We start from the raw sequence: 18,370 nt of genomic DNA, 5'->3' as shown, positions 1-18,370 counted from the left end.
ATGGTAATTCCATGCTGAGGACACTTGGCTAGCAATAAAGCTGTTTTTTTAATCAAACTGGGTCTTTTACGGGTTAATTTCTGATCTGTTTAAGAACCCAATATCAGATCAAAATTAGTTTGACTTGTATCTGCTACACTATCAGACTGTGTAATTATATGAATATATTGACAGTGATACATAAGACCTAATATTTATGTATCTAGCCAGATATTAAGAATTAGTTCAAAAATCCTGAACAAATGCCAAACTTCCTGTTTTTCAAATTCAGATTTTTCAGATGTGAAAAAGTTACATCAAAGTCCAAACTGTGTTTTTATGTATTATATATATAATCCTGAAAAATCCCACAAATTGTGCCCTGAATGCATGTGGCTTTTTAAAGAGTGATTGCAAACAATTATTGGAATCCCTGAAATGAAGAAATATCACTTGGAGATCATATCCTTTTCCTCTTTTTGTTTACAGCCAACAGTTCTGTCAATCTCATCTAAATTAACTTTCACATTGTGATACTGATCAAAACTAAGGCTTACATTGTTATGGACTATCCCAGTGCACTGAAATGAAACAGACCCTGTTTGTGACATGGTAGAGGCCTGATACAGAAAAGGGACTTTTAACTGTGGATGGAATATAGTTGCCAATAAACAACAAAGACATCAGACTGTGCAAGCCTACTGCACAGATCACAAGAAGATGGCATGAAGACAAAAGAAGACAGATACAACTCCAAATATGGTTGGCCCTCCACATTTGTGGATTTGACTTTTGGGGATTTGGTTATTCACAAATTTGTTTAATATGATATCTCTAGGAATATCTAGATCCTCCAACATGACTCTATGGTCAACGTCTGCCAAAGGTCGCACTGGGGGAGCTAGAGATTCTCTAGGCAATTGTAGGTCCTACAGCACGATGCTATGGTCAACATCTGGCAGATGATGACCACAGAGTTGCACTGGAGGAGCTAGAGATTTCTAGAGGGGTGTTCTCTCAGGTAAAAAAATAGTATTTTTATTTGCAGTTTTTCCACTTTCACTAGGGTCCTGTGCTCCTAACCTCAGCAAATGTGGAGGACCCACTTTATTCCTGATGCAATAAACAGTTCATCAAAAGCAGTAATTCAATTAGGATTGCCCAACATAGGCTCTTCCACAAGATGCAACTTTGTACAACATATCAGTAATAATATGTTGTACCATTGTATAGTACAGTTTGCTAATCAAGATGTTGTTGTGCAGCTTCAAGTTGTTTTCTTGGCAAGAATTGTTCACAGGGGGTTTGCCATTGGCTTCCTCTGAGACTGAAAGGATGTGACGTGCCCAAGCTACTGGGTTTCTATGGCCAAGTAGAGATTCAAATTCTGGTCTCCCTGGGTCCTAGTCCAATACAAACCATTAGACCATGCTAAACATTGGAGGGGACACATTGGAAAACATTTTCTTGGGTGCTAAGATTTGCACATTACCACTCCAATCCTCAAGATGCCTAGGTAACGAGGAAGTTTTAGAATTACTAATGTAATAGTAAAATTTGGAACCCATAATCTTACTCCCAAGAGAGAGAAAAGAGAGAACATGCTCTCTTTCCATTCAATTGAGAAGAGAGGAAGGACTGCTCCCCCAGTGCAGCTCCCCCACATCAGTTCCCACCTCTGGTTCCAATCACTCAACTTCAGATTCTAAGCTTTTAGTTTTTCTCCCCATGTTACATCAGCTTTTGATACCTTCTCCCGTCCAGATTCCCATGGTTCTCTGCTAATGCATAATTACATAAACACCATATGGTATAATTACATAAATACTATCTTGAGACCTTACACAGAAGAGTGGAAGAAAACTTTCTCATGGGGTTAACAATGACTTAAAATGACATTTTATAAGAAATCTACATATCTTACCAGTTGCCATAACAACAAGATTGTCTCTTCTGTCTTGCAAAACTGAAGAGATCACTTTCCACTGGACCCTTAATGGGAAAATATGATGCAAAATGTTCTGTTTCAACTGTGAATTCTGACAAGAACTGGATCTTATTCAGCAAATCAGCATTCACACTCTCATATGCAACATGTAGGTTTCTTTTTCTTTCTTTTTTCACAGAAAACTGAGGCTGCCAGTTTTATCTTATCAGTTCCTTTTTTTAAAAAAAAGTTCTATTTCTTTTCTCATAGTTCCTTTTCTATAAAATTCTACTTTGTGTAGGGTCTCCATCTGGAAGACGGCAGTGTAATGCAAGTAATGTAAAAAAAATACTACAGCTATTTATTTTAATTATGTCCTACCGTATTCCCAATTGGGAACCCAAAATGACATTTGTCAGGATACTGTCTAGCTCACTGCTACTCAAAGTGGCGGTCTATGGGCCAGTGCCCATCTGTGAGCCATTGGCTGACAGTCTGCTGTGAGTTTCCAAGGGAAAAAAAGACAATAATTATATCCAATGGACACACATATGGTGCCAGTCCCTGGCACACTGGGGGGGAAACCTTGCTGGTGTCCAAAACTGACAGCTTAAGAATCTCTAGATCTCTATCTCAAACTATTAAACATCAAAACTATAAGTGTCACATTTGGAATACAAGTACAAGCCAGTGGAGATGCTGAAGCACGGCTACAACATCAGTTGCAGAATTAGCCGACGCTACTAGACAATAATGATTAGCCACAACTTCAACATTAATAATAATAATAATAATAATATTTTTTATTTATATGCCCCACCTCTTCCAAGGATCAAAGCGGGATTACATCATTAAAATAATACAATGCAATTGAACAGTCAATAAAATACTAATACTGAATTATACATCCCTATTAGTTCCTTAAAATCTCCAAACACCAATTAGAGAGGGAGGTCTTAATCATCATCTCTATACCAAATCCAATGGGAAAGCCCGCCAGAAGAGATCCGTCTTTAGTGCCTTCTTAAAGGTGAATGGGGCTACCAGACAGTTGTTAAACTTTCTTTTTCTTGAGACCTGTTCCTGGTTGTGATTTATTGCTTGGTGGCTGTCTTTTTTCCCATGTCTAAGATGCTTCTCCACATATTTTTTATTTGTTTATTAACAGGGTACCATGGCATGCAATGTGCAAGATGGCGATGTACTCTGCAGAAGACAATTACATTTGCAGTACAAAGCAGTATCTCCACCTACACTAGATGCCAAAGTTCAATCTCCAAATGATGGTACTGTGGGGGAGAGAGCAGGCCATCTGAAAAACTCCAGAAGACTGGATTGGGAGCCCAGGTGTAACAAACTGAGCCGTAGACCTATGGTTCTTCATCCTCAGATTAGAGCAACTTACCGTGTGAAAAGCAATCATAATGTATGACTAACCAATAACATGAGGCAGAACCAAAAAAACTCAAAATTTTAATGTTTTTCAAACATTTTACTTTCAGGGAACATGTAGAGGATTCTGAGCAGTTGTATATGGAATAGGAGGGGAGATAATGCAAGGGAACTTTTACTTTGGTTTCCTAGGATCTCAGAGAGAAAGCGCTGATAAGAAACCATTGTCCTCGTTGCCTTCCCTAACTCCTTTCTATTCAAGGGACAACCCTTCTCAGTGTCTCTGTTCTGTTAGTCAGCAGATCCTAGTCGTAATCATTTCTCATTTTTTGTTTCCTTACTGAAGCAACCATAACTGCTCAGTAAAACATCTATGTCCTCTGTCATACTTTCCAGCAAGGTTCTCTCCCATTGTCTTGCTCTGCTTCATTTCCAGTGAGACCTCTGATTCCTGTTCCTACCGAAGTCTCCTGCTAAGTCATAGCTTTCTCCTCCACAGGACAGAGGCCAAGCCACTATTACCTTAAATGAACTACAAGTGTACCCAGGCTCAGAACATAGCCTCATACACTCCCGTGGGCCTGCAGGTATGGGGAAGGCAGGTGATGAGCAAACTGTCAAGGAACTTAGTCCACTGTTACTGAGCTGGTAACTTCAGTATTACTATTTATTATTGTTATTGTTATTAATAGTATTAATAAATTACTACTACTACATTTGTATCCCATTATCCTCCCAAAATTGAGACTGAAGGCGGCTTTTAGTTTAAAAAAGCAATACAGTTAAAAACAAACAAAATGCACATTAAACTAGAAATAAACTAATCACAATATTAAAACTTTCGACTTTAATAAGAACACCTCCTCAATTTACAAGGACAGAGTTTGAGGACATCATAGGATGTCCCCAAGTCATAGAATAAACTCTATTTAACCATATAATTGAGGCAGTATAAATGCCACAGGAATGTGAGCCAATTCGCAATGGAAGCACAATCTGCCGAGAATCAGTGCTTTAAAATCCTTTTCCAAAGAAAACAATAACACTTACGGCTTAAAATTTGAATGTCCAAAATACATCTTTAAGCAAGCAATTTGTTTGGAGTTGGGTCCAGGAAAGCTGGAATCTTTGGAAAAAACACAAAAGTAATATTTAGAGCTAAAGGAAGTACTGAACAAATAGACTGATCACCTCAGAAAGTTTTTGTGGGTAGTTACTCAAGATCAAAATAGACATTTACCTTTTTTTTCATATCCCAGAGATGCAATAGGCTATTTGGTATTTCCTTATCAGATTAGGAGACTAAATACAGCATAACCTCTCTGCTCAATTTCTGACCTACCCTTTATGAACAGCAGGTAGAGTCTAAGCCGGACTTGATTGCTTTTAAATCACATTTCCACAGGATAAAAAAAAAATGTGCTAATTCATCCACTGAATTCAGTGATGTTTAAACATGCCTAATTTATAGGGCCTTGCCAATAACCTAATTCCTTGAAAAATACGTTTTTGGCTCTAGAAATCAAGATAGGGACCTTTCTTTTGAAAAGGTAACAAAATTTTATAGCAAGAAACCACAGCCAGAGATTCTCTACAAGAAAAATCAATTTCACAGCTACATTTCTCAAATAACTTCTTCCCAACTTCATTTTTTTAAAATAAAAAAGTGAAAAGTCCAGGTTCAGACAGTTTGTACAGAAAGGTCCAGGGTCAAAAAAATTGAATGAAACATGAAAGAGACAAGCCAAGAAAGCAACACTTTCAGAACATAATACCCCAGCCAAATAGTCTCACTTTATGATGGATACTGGCAGCATTCATTTACATGTTGAAAGCCTTTTTAAGTCTACATTTGGCTACATCAGCATAAATGGGGAATGTTTTGGTTTGTTACTCTCCGCATTTTGATAAATTAACTGCAGAGGTCTCTACTTTTAACTATTGCTTAGAGTGATTGGGATTTGATCACTTCTCACCTCACTTACACTATCTGAACAGGGGATTCACTGTAACATCTTAGAAACCATTTTGGAAAGTAAGGTTTGCCTTGGCTGCTGTTTTGAGAAATAAAGAGAAAACCCCCTACTGTGTACAGAACTAGCTGCACAGTTCTTGAGGATTATGCTTACACTTGGGATAGATCTTGGATATTTAGTATTTACCCCAACATTCTTCTTCTTCCTCAATTCCTTCATCTTCATCGTCGTAATCTACAATAATGTCATTTTGCTCTTTTAATTTATCCAGGTGGGAATTTGCAAAATCCATGTCATACTTGTTTATGTTTTCTAAAGACTAGAGACAAAATAATACACCTTCAGGTTATACAAATAATCAGCAGTAGGAATCATCATGAACTTAAGCTAGGGCTTGATCATTTTTAATATTATTACAAGCACTTGAACCCTAGCCACTCAATGATTCAATATGAAATTACATTATAAACAAATTTAATTTATGAAAAAGTAGCAATTTCACCCACTATTTTATCTCTCAGCTAGGAAAAACTTCCATCAGGCAAAAATGGGGCTCCTCAGCACTGAATGGGGATGCTCTGGTACTGGGCGCCGGAATGGGGCCTTTTTGAGGACGCTTTGGTGTGCGATAAAATCCTTTTTTTCTCAGTTGTGCGCGCCCACGAGCATCCCCTTCCCATACCCATAACGGGGGGGGGGGGTGGAAACAGGTGTGATAAACCTCTAGGAATCTCTAGGTCCTCCAGTATAACTCTTCCTGAAGTTGACCATAGTGTTGTGCAGGAGTACCTAGAGATTTTACAAGAAAACACTTCTCTAGGAGTTTGTAGGTCGTCCAGTGTGATTCTATGGTCAATGCCTGGAAAATATTGACCACCGAGTTGCTTTGGAGGACCTAGAGATTCCTAGAGAGGTGTTCTCTCAGGTAAAAATAACAGTGTTTTTTTATTTGCTGTTCTTCCATTTTCACTGGGGTCCTGTGCCCCAACCCCAGCAAATGTGGAGGGACCACTGTAGAATTATTGCACAACTTATCATATTGGTCTGGTCTACATGCCACAACATGCCAAGATTCAATGACTTTAAAAGCAAATTCTGCTGAAGCCCTTCACCCAGCCACAAGGGGAGGATAAGAAGAGAAGTGGATTGTGTGAGTCTGAGTCTTAGCAAACACTCTCAAAAGAGAAAATGTGAGGCGCTCAGTGCTGAACCACTGTTGAAGCTAAGCAGGTACAAACTGACAAGAGACCACTTATTTAAACAAGTCATCTTATTTACATTTATTATTTCTGCCAAGAGCTGGCATTCAAGACGCTTAACAAAATTTTTAAAAAACCAATACATTTAAAACATAAAACCAGATTAAAACTCACAATTAAGCAAACATCAATTAAAGACTCCATACAGACATCTCCTAAATTCTTTGGAAGAAGCAAGAATAGATAAACAGGGAGGAAAGAGTCTCCATGCTAAATGGATCAACTGTAACTTAATATTGTCTCAAGTACTACTTGATTGATTGAACAGAAGTGGAAATGGATGAAAATAAATTCAATATATATCCCAATATCCATCAGCCTCCGGATTAGTCTCAGACTACCAGAGACAGTAGATAACAAGACAAAGTAGGAGAAAAGGTTTGAATTAAACAGAAAGACATGCCAGCCAGCTCTAATTTCATAAATATTAAAACATATATTCATTTTCTCACTGGTATTAGGACAAAATGACCACATAAGCATGTATAAACATACACAGGATACAGAAAATAGATTTCAGAGAAAATCTTTGTCATTAAGCATTTCCAAAATGTGGTTATTTTTCTAATTTGAATGCTTGGGTTCTGAGGAGCAAAGCAATGGCAGACTTCCTATACAGCACAGACACACATCCTTTGTTAAAAAATAACAGTGGGCATTTGCTAAAGAAGAACACTTAACCAACCATTATGTCAAAATACAACCTGAAGAACATCCTCATAGAATTTAAAGTTAATGTAAAAACAGATTTGCACTTTTAAGTCTAATTGGCTGGGAGCCACAAGAACTCTGGATTTAAGTCAGGGACATTGTCAGGTTCAGGAAAGGAAGAAGCACTAGGGATCATATTGCAAATACATATTAGATAATGCAGCACGCCAAAGAATTTCAGAAGAACATCAGCCTGTACTTTATAGATTATAGCAAAGCCTTTGATTGTGTAAATCATGAAAAACTATGAATTAAAGAAATGGGTGTACTACAACATTTGTTTATCCTAATGCATAATATACTTAGGTCAAGAGGCTACCATCAAGACAGAATATAGAAAAATAGAAAAATTTTCAGTTGGCAAGGGATTCAGGCAAGGCTGCATTTTATCACCCTATCTGTTAAACTTGTATGCTGAACGTATCACATGTAAAGCAGGATTGGAGGAAGGAGGTGTAAAAATTAAAGGAAGGAACATCAACAATTTAAGATATTCAGATGTCATCATACTGCAGTGGACCCTCCACATTCACTGGAGTCAGGGGCACAGAACTCCTATGAAAGTGAAAAAAATGCTACTACAGTTACTCCAGACTTCCCCACGTAAAGCAAATTCTGCCTATGCTCGAGCCCCATTTAAATGAATGGGGCTTGTGCATGCAGCAACGCGCACACACCATGGGTGTACGCACCATTAGTCCCTATGAGACACGCCGCCCCTTCCTCCCCACGCGACTTTCAGCATATGCTGAAAGCCGCTTATAGCGCGCCTGCGTATGACGCAGGCGCACTGTATTTTTCTACCTGAGAATACATCTCTCTAGCAATTTCTGGGTCCTTCATCACAATTCTGTTGCCAACATCTGGCAGACATTGACTAGAATTGGCCTGGAGGACCTGCCTTAAATCGAAGTCGACTTGACAGCAGTTAACAAGCCCCCTAGGCACTAGCTTGGAGGAAAACTCATTGCAACATGTTCCAGTTCTCAAGTGATGATGGCTGAAGTAGTGGGCAAGGTAGAAGGAAGATGGGTCATATGAATGCAGTTGCCATTTTATTTATTGTTTGATATCTCTTCAGTGGGTAACAAAACATTACAAACAGACATACTGTAGAAAAGCATCATGGAGAAGAATTACAGAATCAGATTATCATAACTGAATGTGGTATAAATAACTAGAATAAATATTGTAATACATAGCTATGAAAACTCCAGAGAGCTCCAGCCCTAAAAATGTCAACTCCTTCCCTTTTTCCCACAGTTGACGTCTTCAGCACACAAATGTGTGAAACTGTCTCAAGCGGAGTTCATCTGTGTAGTCCAGCATCGCTTACTATGGGGCTAAACAGACCGCCCCTTTCAGCACCAGACTGAGGCCGTGGCAATTACATGCCGCAGCCCTGATCTGGCAGTTTGCCAGTGCTAAAAGGGATGGCAAAATGCTGCTCCTTTTAGCACCAGCAAAAAGGCACCCTTGCTGCCACCACTGTGGCTTTTGGGTGCTTCTTTGGCACAGAGTGTTTAAACGCTGCACCAACAGAGCACTGTTATGCCCCCCCGCCATGTAGTTGGGCGCACAGCATGACACTGGTATGGGAGCAGCATAGGGGCAGGCAGCATGCGTACGCCACGCCCCCATGCCACTCCCACACTGGTATGTAACTCCAGTCTGTTTAGTCCCTAAGACTGACAGCAGCACCTCAATATCTGGGGCTGCTCCTGGCAATGCTTTTACCTTTAAGTGCCTACTATGTAATCTGGACATTGAGACCACTGAGGTAAGACCAATCCCTCCTCCCTTCTCCACACACTCCAAAGTTCAGGAGGAATCCAAGTAGGAAACAGAGAGATAGCATGTCTCCAGGATGTTTAAGCAGCCTGGAAATACAGGTACACGACCTTCAGTCCCCAGCTCAGAGCACAGTTTCAGGCTAACCATGGAAACCACATCCATTTTCAACTCTGCCAACAGTACAAGTAGCATGGAAACAACCTGACTGCTGCAAACATTAATGACTGACTGGATCAGGTGTACAGATTTAACTATTAATCTGCCCCTCCAGAATAACAAGAACTGATGGGGAGAGGTAGTGGCTCCTTTTTCTGAAACAAAAGGCATTGGGCAAAATATGGAAAGATGGGGAGTCAGAGTAACAGAACAGTGTAAAAAAAAAGAACCTGACTGTCAGATAACATAATGGTTCATATGTATGATTATCATTTATTCAATTAATACTAAATTTCTACCTTGCCCTTCCAGTATAAAATGGTACTCATTACTTCTAACATGATTTTTAACAAAACGAAACAGTAAAAGCATTAAAATATTACTGAAGACAATCAATAAACTATTAAAATCACTGAACAGCCAAGTTATTCCTTCCCTCCCAATGAGCTACTTCTAAATAATGTTAATATTTTACATGCTTTATTTTAAACAGTACACATTTACATCTTTAAAAAGTTAAACAACCTACTTTAACCATCTCCATTTCCAATTCATCATCACTTTCAATGGCGCAGAAGGCAGTCTCTTCATTCTCTGTGAAGCTTAAAACCTAAAAAGGATATTTCAGAATGAGAAGGGTGTCTTATTTTGTTTTTGTTTTTAACTACAGTATTTCTCTCACTTATTTCATTCAGTAAAAGAAGGCTTTACAACTAAGGTGGGAAACATGTGGCCCTCTTAATATTGTTGGAAAGCAAAATCTCTCATAATTGGAAAGAAGGCTAGGAGTGATGGAAGCTGCAATCTAATCACATCTGAAAGGTCAAATGACCCCCCCCCCCCAAATATCTACTACGCAACTTTCATTTAGAGTTTTTAAAAAATAAAAATAAATTAGATTTCCTAATTTTATCCTTGATCTGTTTTCTAGATAACATTTCTTTGTAGGGGGAGTATTATTTGCAAGGTGTTACTTTTAGAAGTTCAGAAGGAACAAAAAAATTCAAGATGGTAAAGGAAACAGCAGAGCAGGAGTGTTCTAGCAGCACCCTCAAAAGACTAATTGGTTTATTTTAGTTTGTGCATTCATGGATTTCAATCCATTTCTTCAGATTCACTGAAGTCCTAAAGGTTCTGCTAATTCCTTCTTCCTTTCTTTCCTTTTTCTACAGGCAGATGCAGCCATTTCTTCGAATAATGTAAAGGGTATCTAGTAGGCAGGAAAACTGAACCAGCATATGAAAGGCCATTATACTGGGTGGGTAACTGTGACACAATTTTGCATCATGTGGACTGATATTGGGCTACATCGTCCCATTTTCACCCAAAAATCACAATTGGATATGCCTTCCAGTTGCAATTTCCAGCTGACCTACTGCTCTTAGAGACCACCAGAAGGAATGATGGATGCTTTTAAAATATTTTTTCATCAGACAAGAAAAATGAAAATGCAGGGATTAGCCTGCAAAGCCAAGGATAAGGGTGTTTAAATATTTTTTAAAAAAAACTGAACAAAACTACTACATGGAAACATAATTCCACATCTTTTACTTCACAATATTTAAAAACCACATCCAGACTAATCTCATGCTTCTCAGCCTAATAAAAGCAGAACTTAAGATAACATTACTTGGGTTCCAACACTAGACAAGCCAATACTGCATGCCTATAACTTCAGTTTTCAAAGTAGCTTTCATCCTCTGTGCTACAACAGCTATAGCTACTTGTACTGCCACAACAGTACTAGGAAAAAAATCTTGCACAGCACAACAGCAAAACACAGAAGATTTAACAGAGCAAGAAAAAGGGGCTGAATGTGCCTATGGCCCTAGCAGCACATCATTACTGCAGGAGCAGCAGCCTCAGTTTCTTCAGGGTTAGAACAAGATTGCAAGGGTTCTCATTATTCCCAGAAGGGACACCCTGCCTGTCTCACACAACATAATGCATGAGTTCTTGTAACATTGCTGAGACATGTAGAAAGAACAGGCTATTGGTCAATTAAACAATACTGTACTTCCTAATAAATTTAACTGTCCACATAGACGTACCTCAGACGTACAAGCAGCCTCATTCAGCATCTCTTCCTCAGCTTGACGTTCCAGCATTTGAAGTTCATATTCTGTTATGGCTAGTGACATTAAGTAGCCATGCTCTTCAGCTGTTTTAGTCTCTCCACCTGAAATATCATCTTCTTGCTTTTTCTTATTAAGTTCTTCTTCACCTTCTACCAGGATGTCATTTTCGAGATCAACAAGATGATCTATATGGTCATTTGAGTCCCATATAAGCTTGGGAGTCAATTCAGATCTTTCTAATTTTTCTTCTTTATCACTCATTTTTCCTGGATCTGCAACATCTCCCAGCTCCATCTGGCAGGTAGACTCAACAAGCAATGCTCTTCTTAAGGCCTTGATGTTTTCTGACATACCAGCCAATATTTCCGAAACTCTGATTAGGGAACATTGAACATTGAGTTACATGCAAAAGTAGACTTGGCACATATAACTACTAATATATTTACTGTACAAAGTTTGAACAATGGATTGTGTACTGAGAATGCTTCAGGATGAAGAAAATAAGCTCGGAATAGATTTTTTTTATCTAGTCAAAACAGGAATGTTGACCTGTGTTTCTTGCTGGGATTCAAGGAATTACTATGGCACATCAGGACTTTGGTATTTTCCAGTTTATTTACAGTTAGACACCACACTTTTCAGCCCTAAAAAGGCCTCAAACCAGGTTACAATAAAATAGAAATGGCTATTTAATTGTGCGAAAGTCAGCATGGTCTAGTGGTGGGACTCTAAGAGATCATGGTTTGAATTCCCACTCAGTCACAGAAATGCACTGAGTGACCCATGCTCTATGAGCCTCAAAAGAAGACAATGGCCCCATACAGACTGCCAAAATAAAACTGCTTCAGGTCACTTTGGAGGTATGCTATTTAAATGATGCATGCGTCCCAAGAGTCCGGAAGCTGCGCCAAAGCTGCTCTCCAGCCCTTAGGACTGGATCATGGCTTTGGTGTGGCTTCCAAACTCTTAGTATGCATGCATCATTGAAGCAGCATGCCTCCAAAGTGACCCGAAGCAGCTTTATTTTGGCCTGTCTGTATGGGGCCAATGACAAACCTCCTCTGAACAAATCTTGCCAAGAAAATCCTAGAAGAGTGTTGTTTTAGGGTAGCCATAAACCAGAAATTACTTAAATGCACACAACAACATATAATTATCATTCAAAGACCAGATAGAGAAATACAATTAAAATCAAGAACAAAGTAAGGTTATGAAAATACAAGCAGCCAGAAGAGAAAAGAAACTTACCCTAAACTAAAAGTCCTGATTTTTTTTAAAAAAATTCTTCACCAGACCAATTTAGAAACTGATTTCATAATCTGGGTGCCACAAGTGAGAAGGCTTCATCCTACATCCTATCCAACCTGCAGCTCTAAAGGCAACAAGCCAGAAAGCAATTATGGGTACACAACTTGAGGCTTCAGCAGACATAATTCTGGGGGTTCCCTGACATTCTGGAGTAGATTTTCAGTAATCTGTAGTAAACTACAGTAGAAAATAAAGGCCTGAAGAGCTCCAGGCCAAGCACAAAAACTCCATAGCAAGCATGGAAACCCAGCCCAGAGCTGATTTGATCACACAGAAAAAAAATCATAACAGGTTCCAGGATTATGCTCCACAAACATAACAAATAAAGGAGCATACATCTCCAAGTGGCTTTGATAGATTAAAGTAAGCAATCACTAACCTTTGAATATTTGTAGATTGTTCAAAAGTGCAAGGCAAATTATCAGCCAAATCTACCATCTCCTCTGACATACTTGCTAATTTCTTCTTTATTTCACTTGACAATGATGTCCTATCTATTAAAAAAATGACATAAACATAGTATTTTTGCCAAGCACAATGTTTTGCCCTACATACCTGGCTTTGAAAAATGATACAATCATGGTTTCAATAGTTAAAAGGCCAATTCCTTTTCAATTTGGGTTTGTGCCCAAGATTAGAGATATCACAAAAATGGCTGGTAAGAGTTTTTATATAGCCTTTTTCAGCCATAGATATTCATCTTGGGCTATTTTCAATTTACCAACACATGGCTTTGTTAATTAATCATCTTCAAATGTAACATCTCTGCTGGATTACTGCAAAATTGTGTAAAACAAGACAATTTACATCCAAAACACAATGGAGAAATAATCCAGTTTGGGACTACTTTAACTGCCCTGACTCAATGCTAGGAAATTCTGGGAACTCTAGTTTTGTGAGACATTTACCCTTCTCTGTAAGAGGGCTCTGGTACCACAATAAACTACAGTTCCCAGGATTCCATAGCACTGAGCCAGGGCAGAAAAAGCGGTCTCAGACTGGATTATTTCTGCAGTGTGTTTTGGACCATAGAGATACAGTTTTGATTTTGTTTGATTTTACAAACTGGCCTCTAAAAACAACAGTTGTCTGTATTACCTTTTTTAATTCAGACCCTATTAGCATAAGAAAATAATAATCCATACAAAGCAACTATAAAATACAAGTTATACATTCAAAATCAAAGTCACATCTTAAAAGAGTAATTAAGGCATTCTACTAATCAGTTAAAACAAAGATATAAATTCTGAAAAGGAGAACTGAACCTAGGCTGCTATTTATATGCTTTGATCATTTTAAGCACTTTTTATAAGCATATTTAGATGCTGTAATGCATAAAAGTAAACAAAGTGACTGATTATTATTATTATTATTATTTATATAGTGCCATACATTTGCATGGTACTTCGCAGGCATCATCAAAACAGCATATAACCTGCCAATGGCGTACAACCTAAAAGCCATAAAATGTAAACTATACAAAATTAAGCAAGTTATGCAGTTAAAATACAAACTGTAAAAACAACTAATACATATAATCAAATATTAAAATACAGTTCCAAATGTTTTAGAGAACAAGAAAGTCTTTAATTCAGATATAAAACTAGAAAGAGAAGAGATAGTCCACTTATGTTCAGGGAGGCAGTTCCAGGAGTATGGTGCAGCAAATGAAAAAGAACATTAGAAGGAACTTGTTGACTGCAGCTTAGCAATGGAACCAATTGCCTAGAGAGGTGGTGGGGTCATCTTCTATGATTGTCTTCAAAAAGAGGCTGGACAGCTCCCCACTGGAGATGCTTAGGGGGAAATCCCTCAATGAGTAGGGAGTTAGATCTGATGGCCCATAGGACCCCTTCCAGTTCTGATTTTATGAATTAATGGCAGGCTTGGAAATGTATATCTCGTTTTTTCATAACTGGCTATCCGTTTTTCATTTTGACAAATGATCACTTGATTTTATACTAGCAATTCTCCTTGTACAAGGATTGTCCTCTCATCTGTCCAGGAAAACTGAGGTTGAGAGAAGCATGTGTGCATGCTTACAGATGCAGTTTCTCTTCTTCCCTGTTCCTGTTTCCTTGTGTTCTTTTGATTTATTCATATTTATACATATTGATTTATCCATACCTGTTTTTGATTTAAAAATAGATGTTCAAAACCAGGGGTAGGCAACCTGCGGCCCGGCGAGGCCTTGGGACCGGCCCCAGCCCGGTCCTGCCGCCGATTGCCACCGGGTCCTTTGGCCTCTCGTGCGCAGGGGCAAGGGGGGCAATTGTCTATAGATGTCTCAGAAACATGCATTTATATTAACATTTTTTTAAAAATCAGCAAATTTTTTTGCGTGTCCTCCACTTTTTTTAAAAAAAGTGTCCACCATTTGAAAATGTTGTCCTACATTTGTCCCGGTTTATTTATTTATTTAATTTTTTTTTAAAAAAAAAAAATATTTAATTATTTATTTTTTGGCTTCGGCCCCCTCAGTTGTCTGAGGGACAGCAACCCGGCCCCCAGCTCAAAACGGTTGCCTACCCCTGTTCAAAACTGTCTATATGTTTTCAATTGGCACATATAAAAGAATTGGAGGGGGGAGTATTATTTGGCAAATGAAATGAAAAATCCAAAATAAACCTGATCAAGGTACTGAAGAAGCTATGTACGGCATTCATCCTTGTTAGATGCTAGTCTCCAGTTTTAGAGAGTTACTATATGGCCAACCTGAATGTACCACTGTATTTTCCCAGTTAAGATAAAAAAGAAATTTAGCAGGAATAATCATCATAAAAGGCATGTCTATCATAATAACTATCAGTAATGTATTTGAGGAAAAGTTAGAAAGATCACAGATGTTAAAAGGGGAAAAATGCTAAATGTTTATTGTAATACCAATACTTTACTTTAAAACTCACCTCTTTCTATGCTAATTTGTAACTCCTTATCACTACTCATAGTCGCCAGTTTTTTATAAATAAGGAAGCCCGCCTGCAACAACAGAAAGCCAAAAACAATTTTTTCAACACACAGGTAAAGATGTCAAAAATCTAAAGCTATTATGTCTGAAAAAAATATGGCATTCGATTACTATCTTAACACTGCAAATCAAGACTCACTGCACTGTGTTGTTATAAAATAAGTTACTTTTCATGACTGGTGGGTTCCATCTCACCTCCACCCTAGCTTTTACTTTCCTTTGTATAGAGACACTATCTAAGGTTCTGAACCCTATTTCCCAAATAGGTTTGGCATTATAGTTCCCTTAAAGTCAGTGCTAAAATATGGAGCAGTATCGTCACCCCACCAATATGGTTGCCATCATTCAGCTCTGTAAGATGTCTAGTTTTAAAAACTGCTTCCAACTTTATAATAAAAATGTGAAAAGCAGCTAATGAAGAAGTGACAATAATGGGTGAGAAGCAGGTTTGCTTGTTATTGTTGTGTTACTTCCAAGTTGTTTTCGACTTATGACAACCCCAAGGTGATCCTATCATGGGGTTTTCTTGGCAGGATTTGTTCAGAGGAGGTTTGTCATTACCTTCCTCCGAGGCTGAGATCATGAATAATGCTAAACTCAGCATTATTTGCACAAGCTCAAATGAACTTGTTCAAAGTCTCAGGTCCATCCATTTCCCTTCCTCACTATTCCTGGCAGATTTCAGCAGAGGTGGCTTCTCATTATACATGAAATGAGGCTGTGATTTAAAAACAAATTCTGATCAGTTTCTAAAGAAGCCAGCTCCAAACAAGGTTGTTAACCAGCTTGTTCAGCTAATTAACTTGTCTAGGTTTCTGGTTCATATGGAATGACATGCCAAGCTCTAAACTCAGCCAATGTTCTCCTGGATGCGCAAGAAAAAGAGGAAAGGGGAGCATTCAAAGCCAACACTTCACTTGGTCTCATTCAGGTTTCTCCATGCAGTGTTAAACTATATTTTATTATATGCAAACTAACTAAATCAGGGGTCGGCAATCTCCGGCCCGCGGGCCAGATGCAGCCCGCGGAGGCCCTTCCGCCGGCCACTGCTTGCCCCAGCCGCCGCCGCCAATTGCAGCTTTTCCCGGCTCCCGGGGGCCGCCATTTTGTTTTTCAAAATGGCGGCGAAATCTCACGCGACCTTCCCCGAGGTCGCGCGAGACTTCACTGCCATTTTGAAAAACAAAATGGTGGCGGCCTAGAGGCAAAGTCTCACGCGACCACAAGAAAGGTTGCGTGAGACTTCACCAAGGCCCGCTACGGTCGCCGGAGCCCTTGAACAGGGCTCTGACGGCAGCAGCAGGCCTCTGGGAGGCCCGTTGCCGTCGCTGGGGCCCTCCAAGAGGGCTCCAGCAGCGGCAGCAACCCTCTAGGAGACCCGCTGCCATCGCTGGGCCCTCCAAGAGGGCTCCGGCGGCGGCAGCGACCCTCTGGGAGGCCCGTTGCCGTCGCTGGGGCCCTCAAAGAGGACTCCGGCGGTGGCAGCAGGCCTCTGGGAGGGCCGCTGCCGTCGCTGGGTCCCTCCAAGAGGCCCGTTGCCATCGCTGGGGCCCTCCCAGAGGCCTGCTGCCGCCGCTGGAGCCCTCTTGGAGAGCCCCAGCAACGGCAAAAGGGCCGGCAAAGAGGAGGAGGCCTCCAGCGCTGGCAGCCCCCCCGGCTTTTTTGCCGGCCTCTGACAGGGCCTGGGGCCCCGTCAGGGGCCGGCAAAGAGGGGGAGGCCTTCAGCTCTGGCGGCCTCCGCCAGCAAAGAGGGGGAGGCCTCCTGCGCTGGCAGCCCCCGCCGGCTCTTTCCCGGCCTCTGACAGGGCCTGGGGCCCCGTCAGGGGCCGGCAAAGAGGAGGAGGGCTGGCCCCCGGGGGGTGGAAGCTCCACCCTGGCATGTGGCTCTGCCCCTGGAGGGTGGAAGCTCCACCCCTGGCACATGGCCCCGCCCCCAGAGGGTGGAAGCTCCACCCCCGACTTCGGCCCCCCAGTTGTCTGAGGGACAGCAACCCGGCCCCCGGCTCAAAAAGGTTGCCTACCCCTGAACTAAATCGAAACTAACCAGATAAAAACACAAAAATAGAAGCTATGAAACAGACAAGCACTACCATAGTTTAAAATGGAGAGGCAGTGCTAAAGCCAAAGATAATTAATTATTTATGGCCTAAAGAAAAACTAAGAGCCAAAGTTACGGCACTACTAGCACAGAGAGGGGCTTTTTCTACTATTACCATTTGTTTGACTGCTGATGCCAAGAGCACCCCAAGAAGGCTCCCAATGTGTACCTGCGCTGGTAAGCAAATTCATATAACATTAAGGGAACAATAATGTGTAATATAGAATTCTATTTTATTTAGTTAAATATGATCAAAGGCTTCTAGACTATATCTGACTCCATTTCTCTCTCCTTGCAGCAGGCCACCTCCACCTTACTGGACATCTTCCAAAAGAATTTTTCTTATAGTTCATCTTTTCTCCTGCCTGTTTCAGTTAATAACAAAATCTAGGTATTGAGCAATCTTTACCAACACTAAAGACTCCTTCCACATGAGCTGAGACACAGATCCAAAACACATTGCAGAAATAATCCAGTCTTAGACCACTTTGACTGCCTTGGCTCAATGCTAGGGAATTCTGGGAACCATAGTTTCATGAGACATTTGGCCTTCTCTGTCAAAAGGGCTCTGGTGCCACAATAAACTACAATTCCCAGGACTCCCTAGCACTGAGCCAGAGCAGTTAAAGCGGTCTCAAACTGGATTATTTCTACAGTGTATTTTGGACCACAGAGAAAAGATTTGATCTTGCTCTATAGTTAAGCAGAATATATACTGGAAACT

General features: G+C 40.1%; 1 protein-coding gene across 5 annotated transcripts in view; it reads right to left on the bottom strand.

Annotated features, from left to right (window-relative positions):
- The window catches only part of WRN (WRN RecQ like helicase), a 70,179-nt gene that overhangs the window by 42,729 nt on the left and 9,080 nt on the right, over positions 1 to 18,370 (bottom strand). For all 5 annotated transcript variants that reach the window (XM_089488812.1, XM_089488813.1, XM_089488810.1 and 2 more), the window contains 7 exons: positions 15,487 to 15,559; positions 12,960 to 13,074; positions 11,246 to 11,645; positions 9,724 to 9,804; positions 5,461 to 5,593; positions 4,349 to 4,424; positions 1,904 to 1,971 (listed from right to left, as the gene is read on the bottom strand). In XM_089488812.1, the coding sequence (XP_089344938.1) occupies positions 1,904 to 1,971; positions 4,349 to 4,424; positions 5,461 to 5,593; positions 9,724 to 9,804; positions 11,246 to 11,645; positions 12,960 to 13,074; positions 15,487 to 15,559 (946 nt within the window). The remainder of the gene's footprint in view (positions 1 to 1,903; positions 1,972 to 4,348; positions 4,425 to 5,460; positions 5,594 to 9,723; positions 9,805 to 11,245; positions 11,646 to 12,959; positions 13,075 to 15,486; positions 15,560 to 18,370) is intronic.

Source organism: Sceloporus occidentalis, unplaced genomic scaffold (assembly GCF_023333645.1).
Source record: "Sceloporus occidentalis isolate IW3139 unplaced genomic scaffold, rSceOcc1.0.p SCAF_1, whole genome shotgun sequence".
Lineage (NCBI taxonomy): Eukaryota > Metazoa > Chordata > Lepidosauria > Squamata > Phrynosomatidae > Sceloporus > Sceloporus occidentalis.
This window is presented reverse-complemented; position numbering and strand designations above follow the sequence as displayed.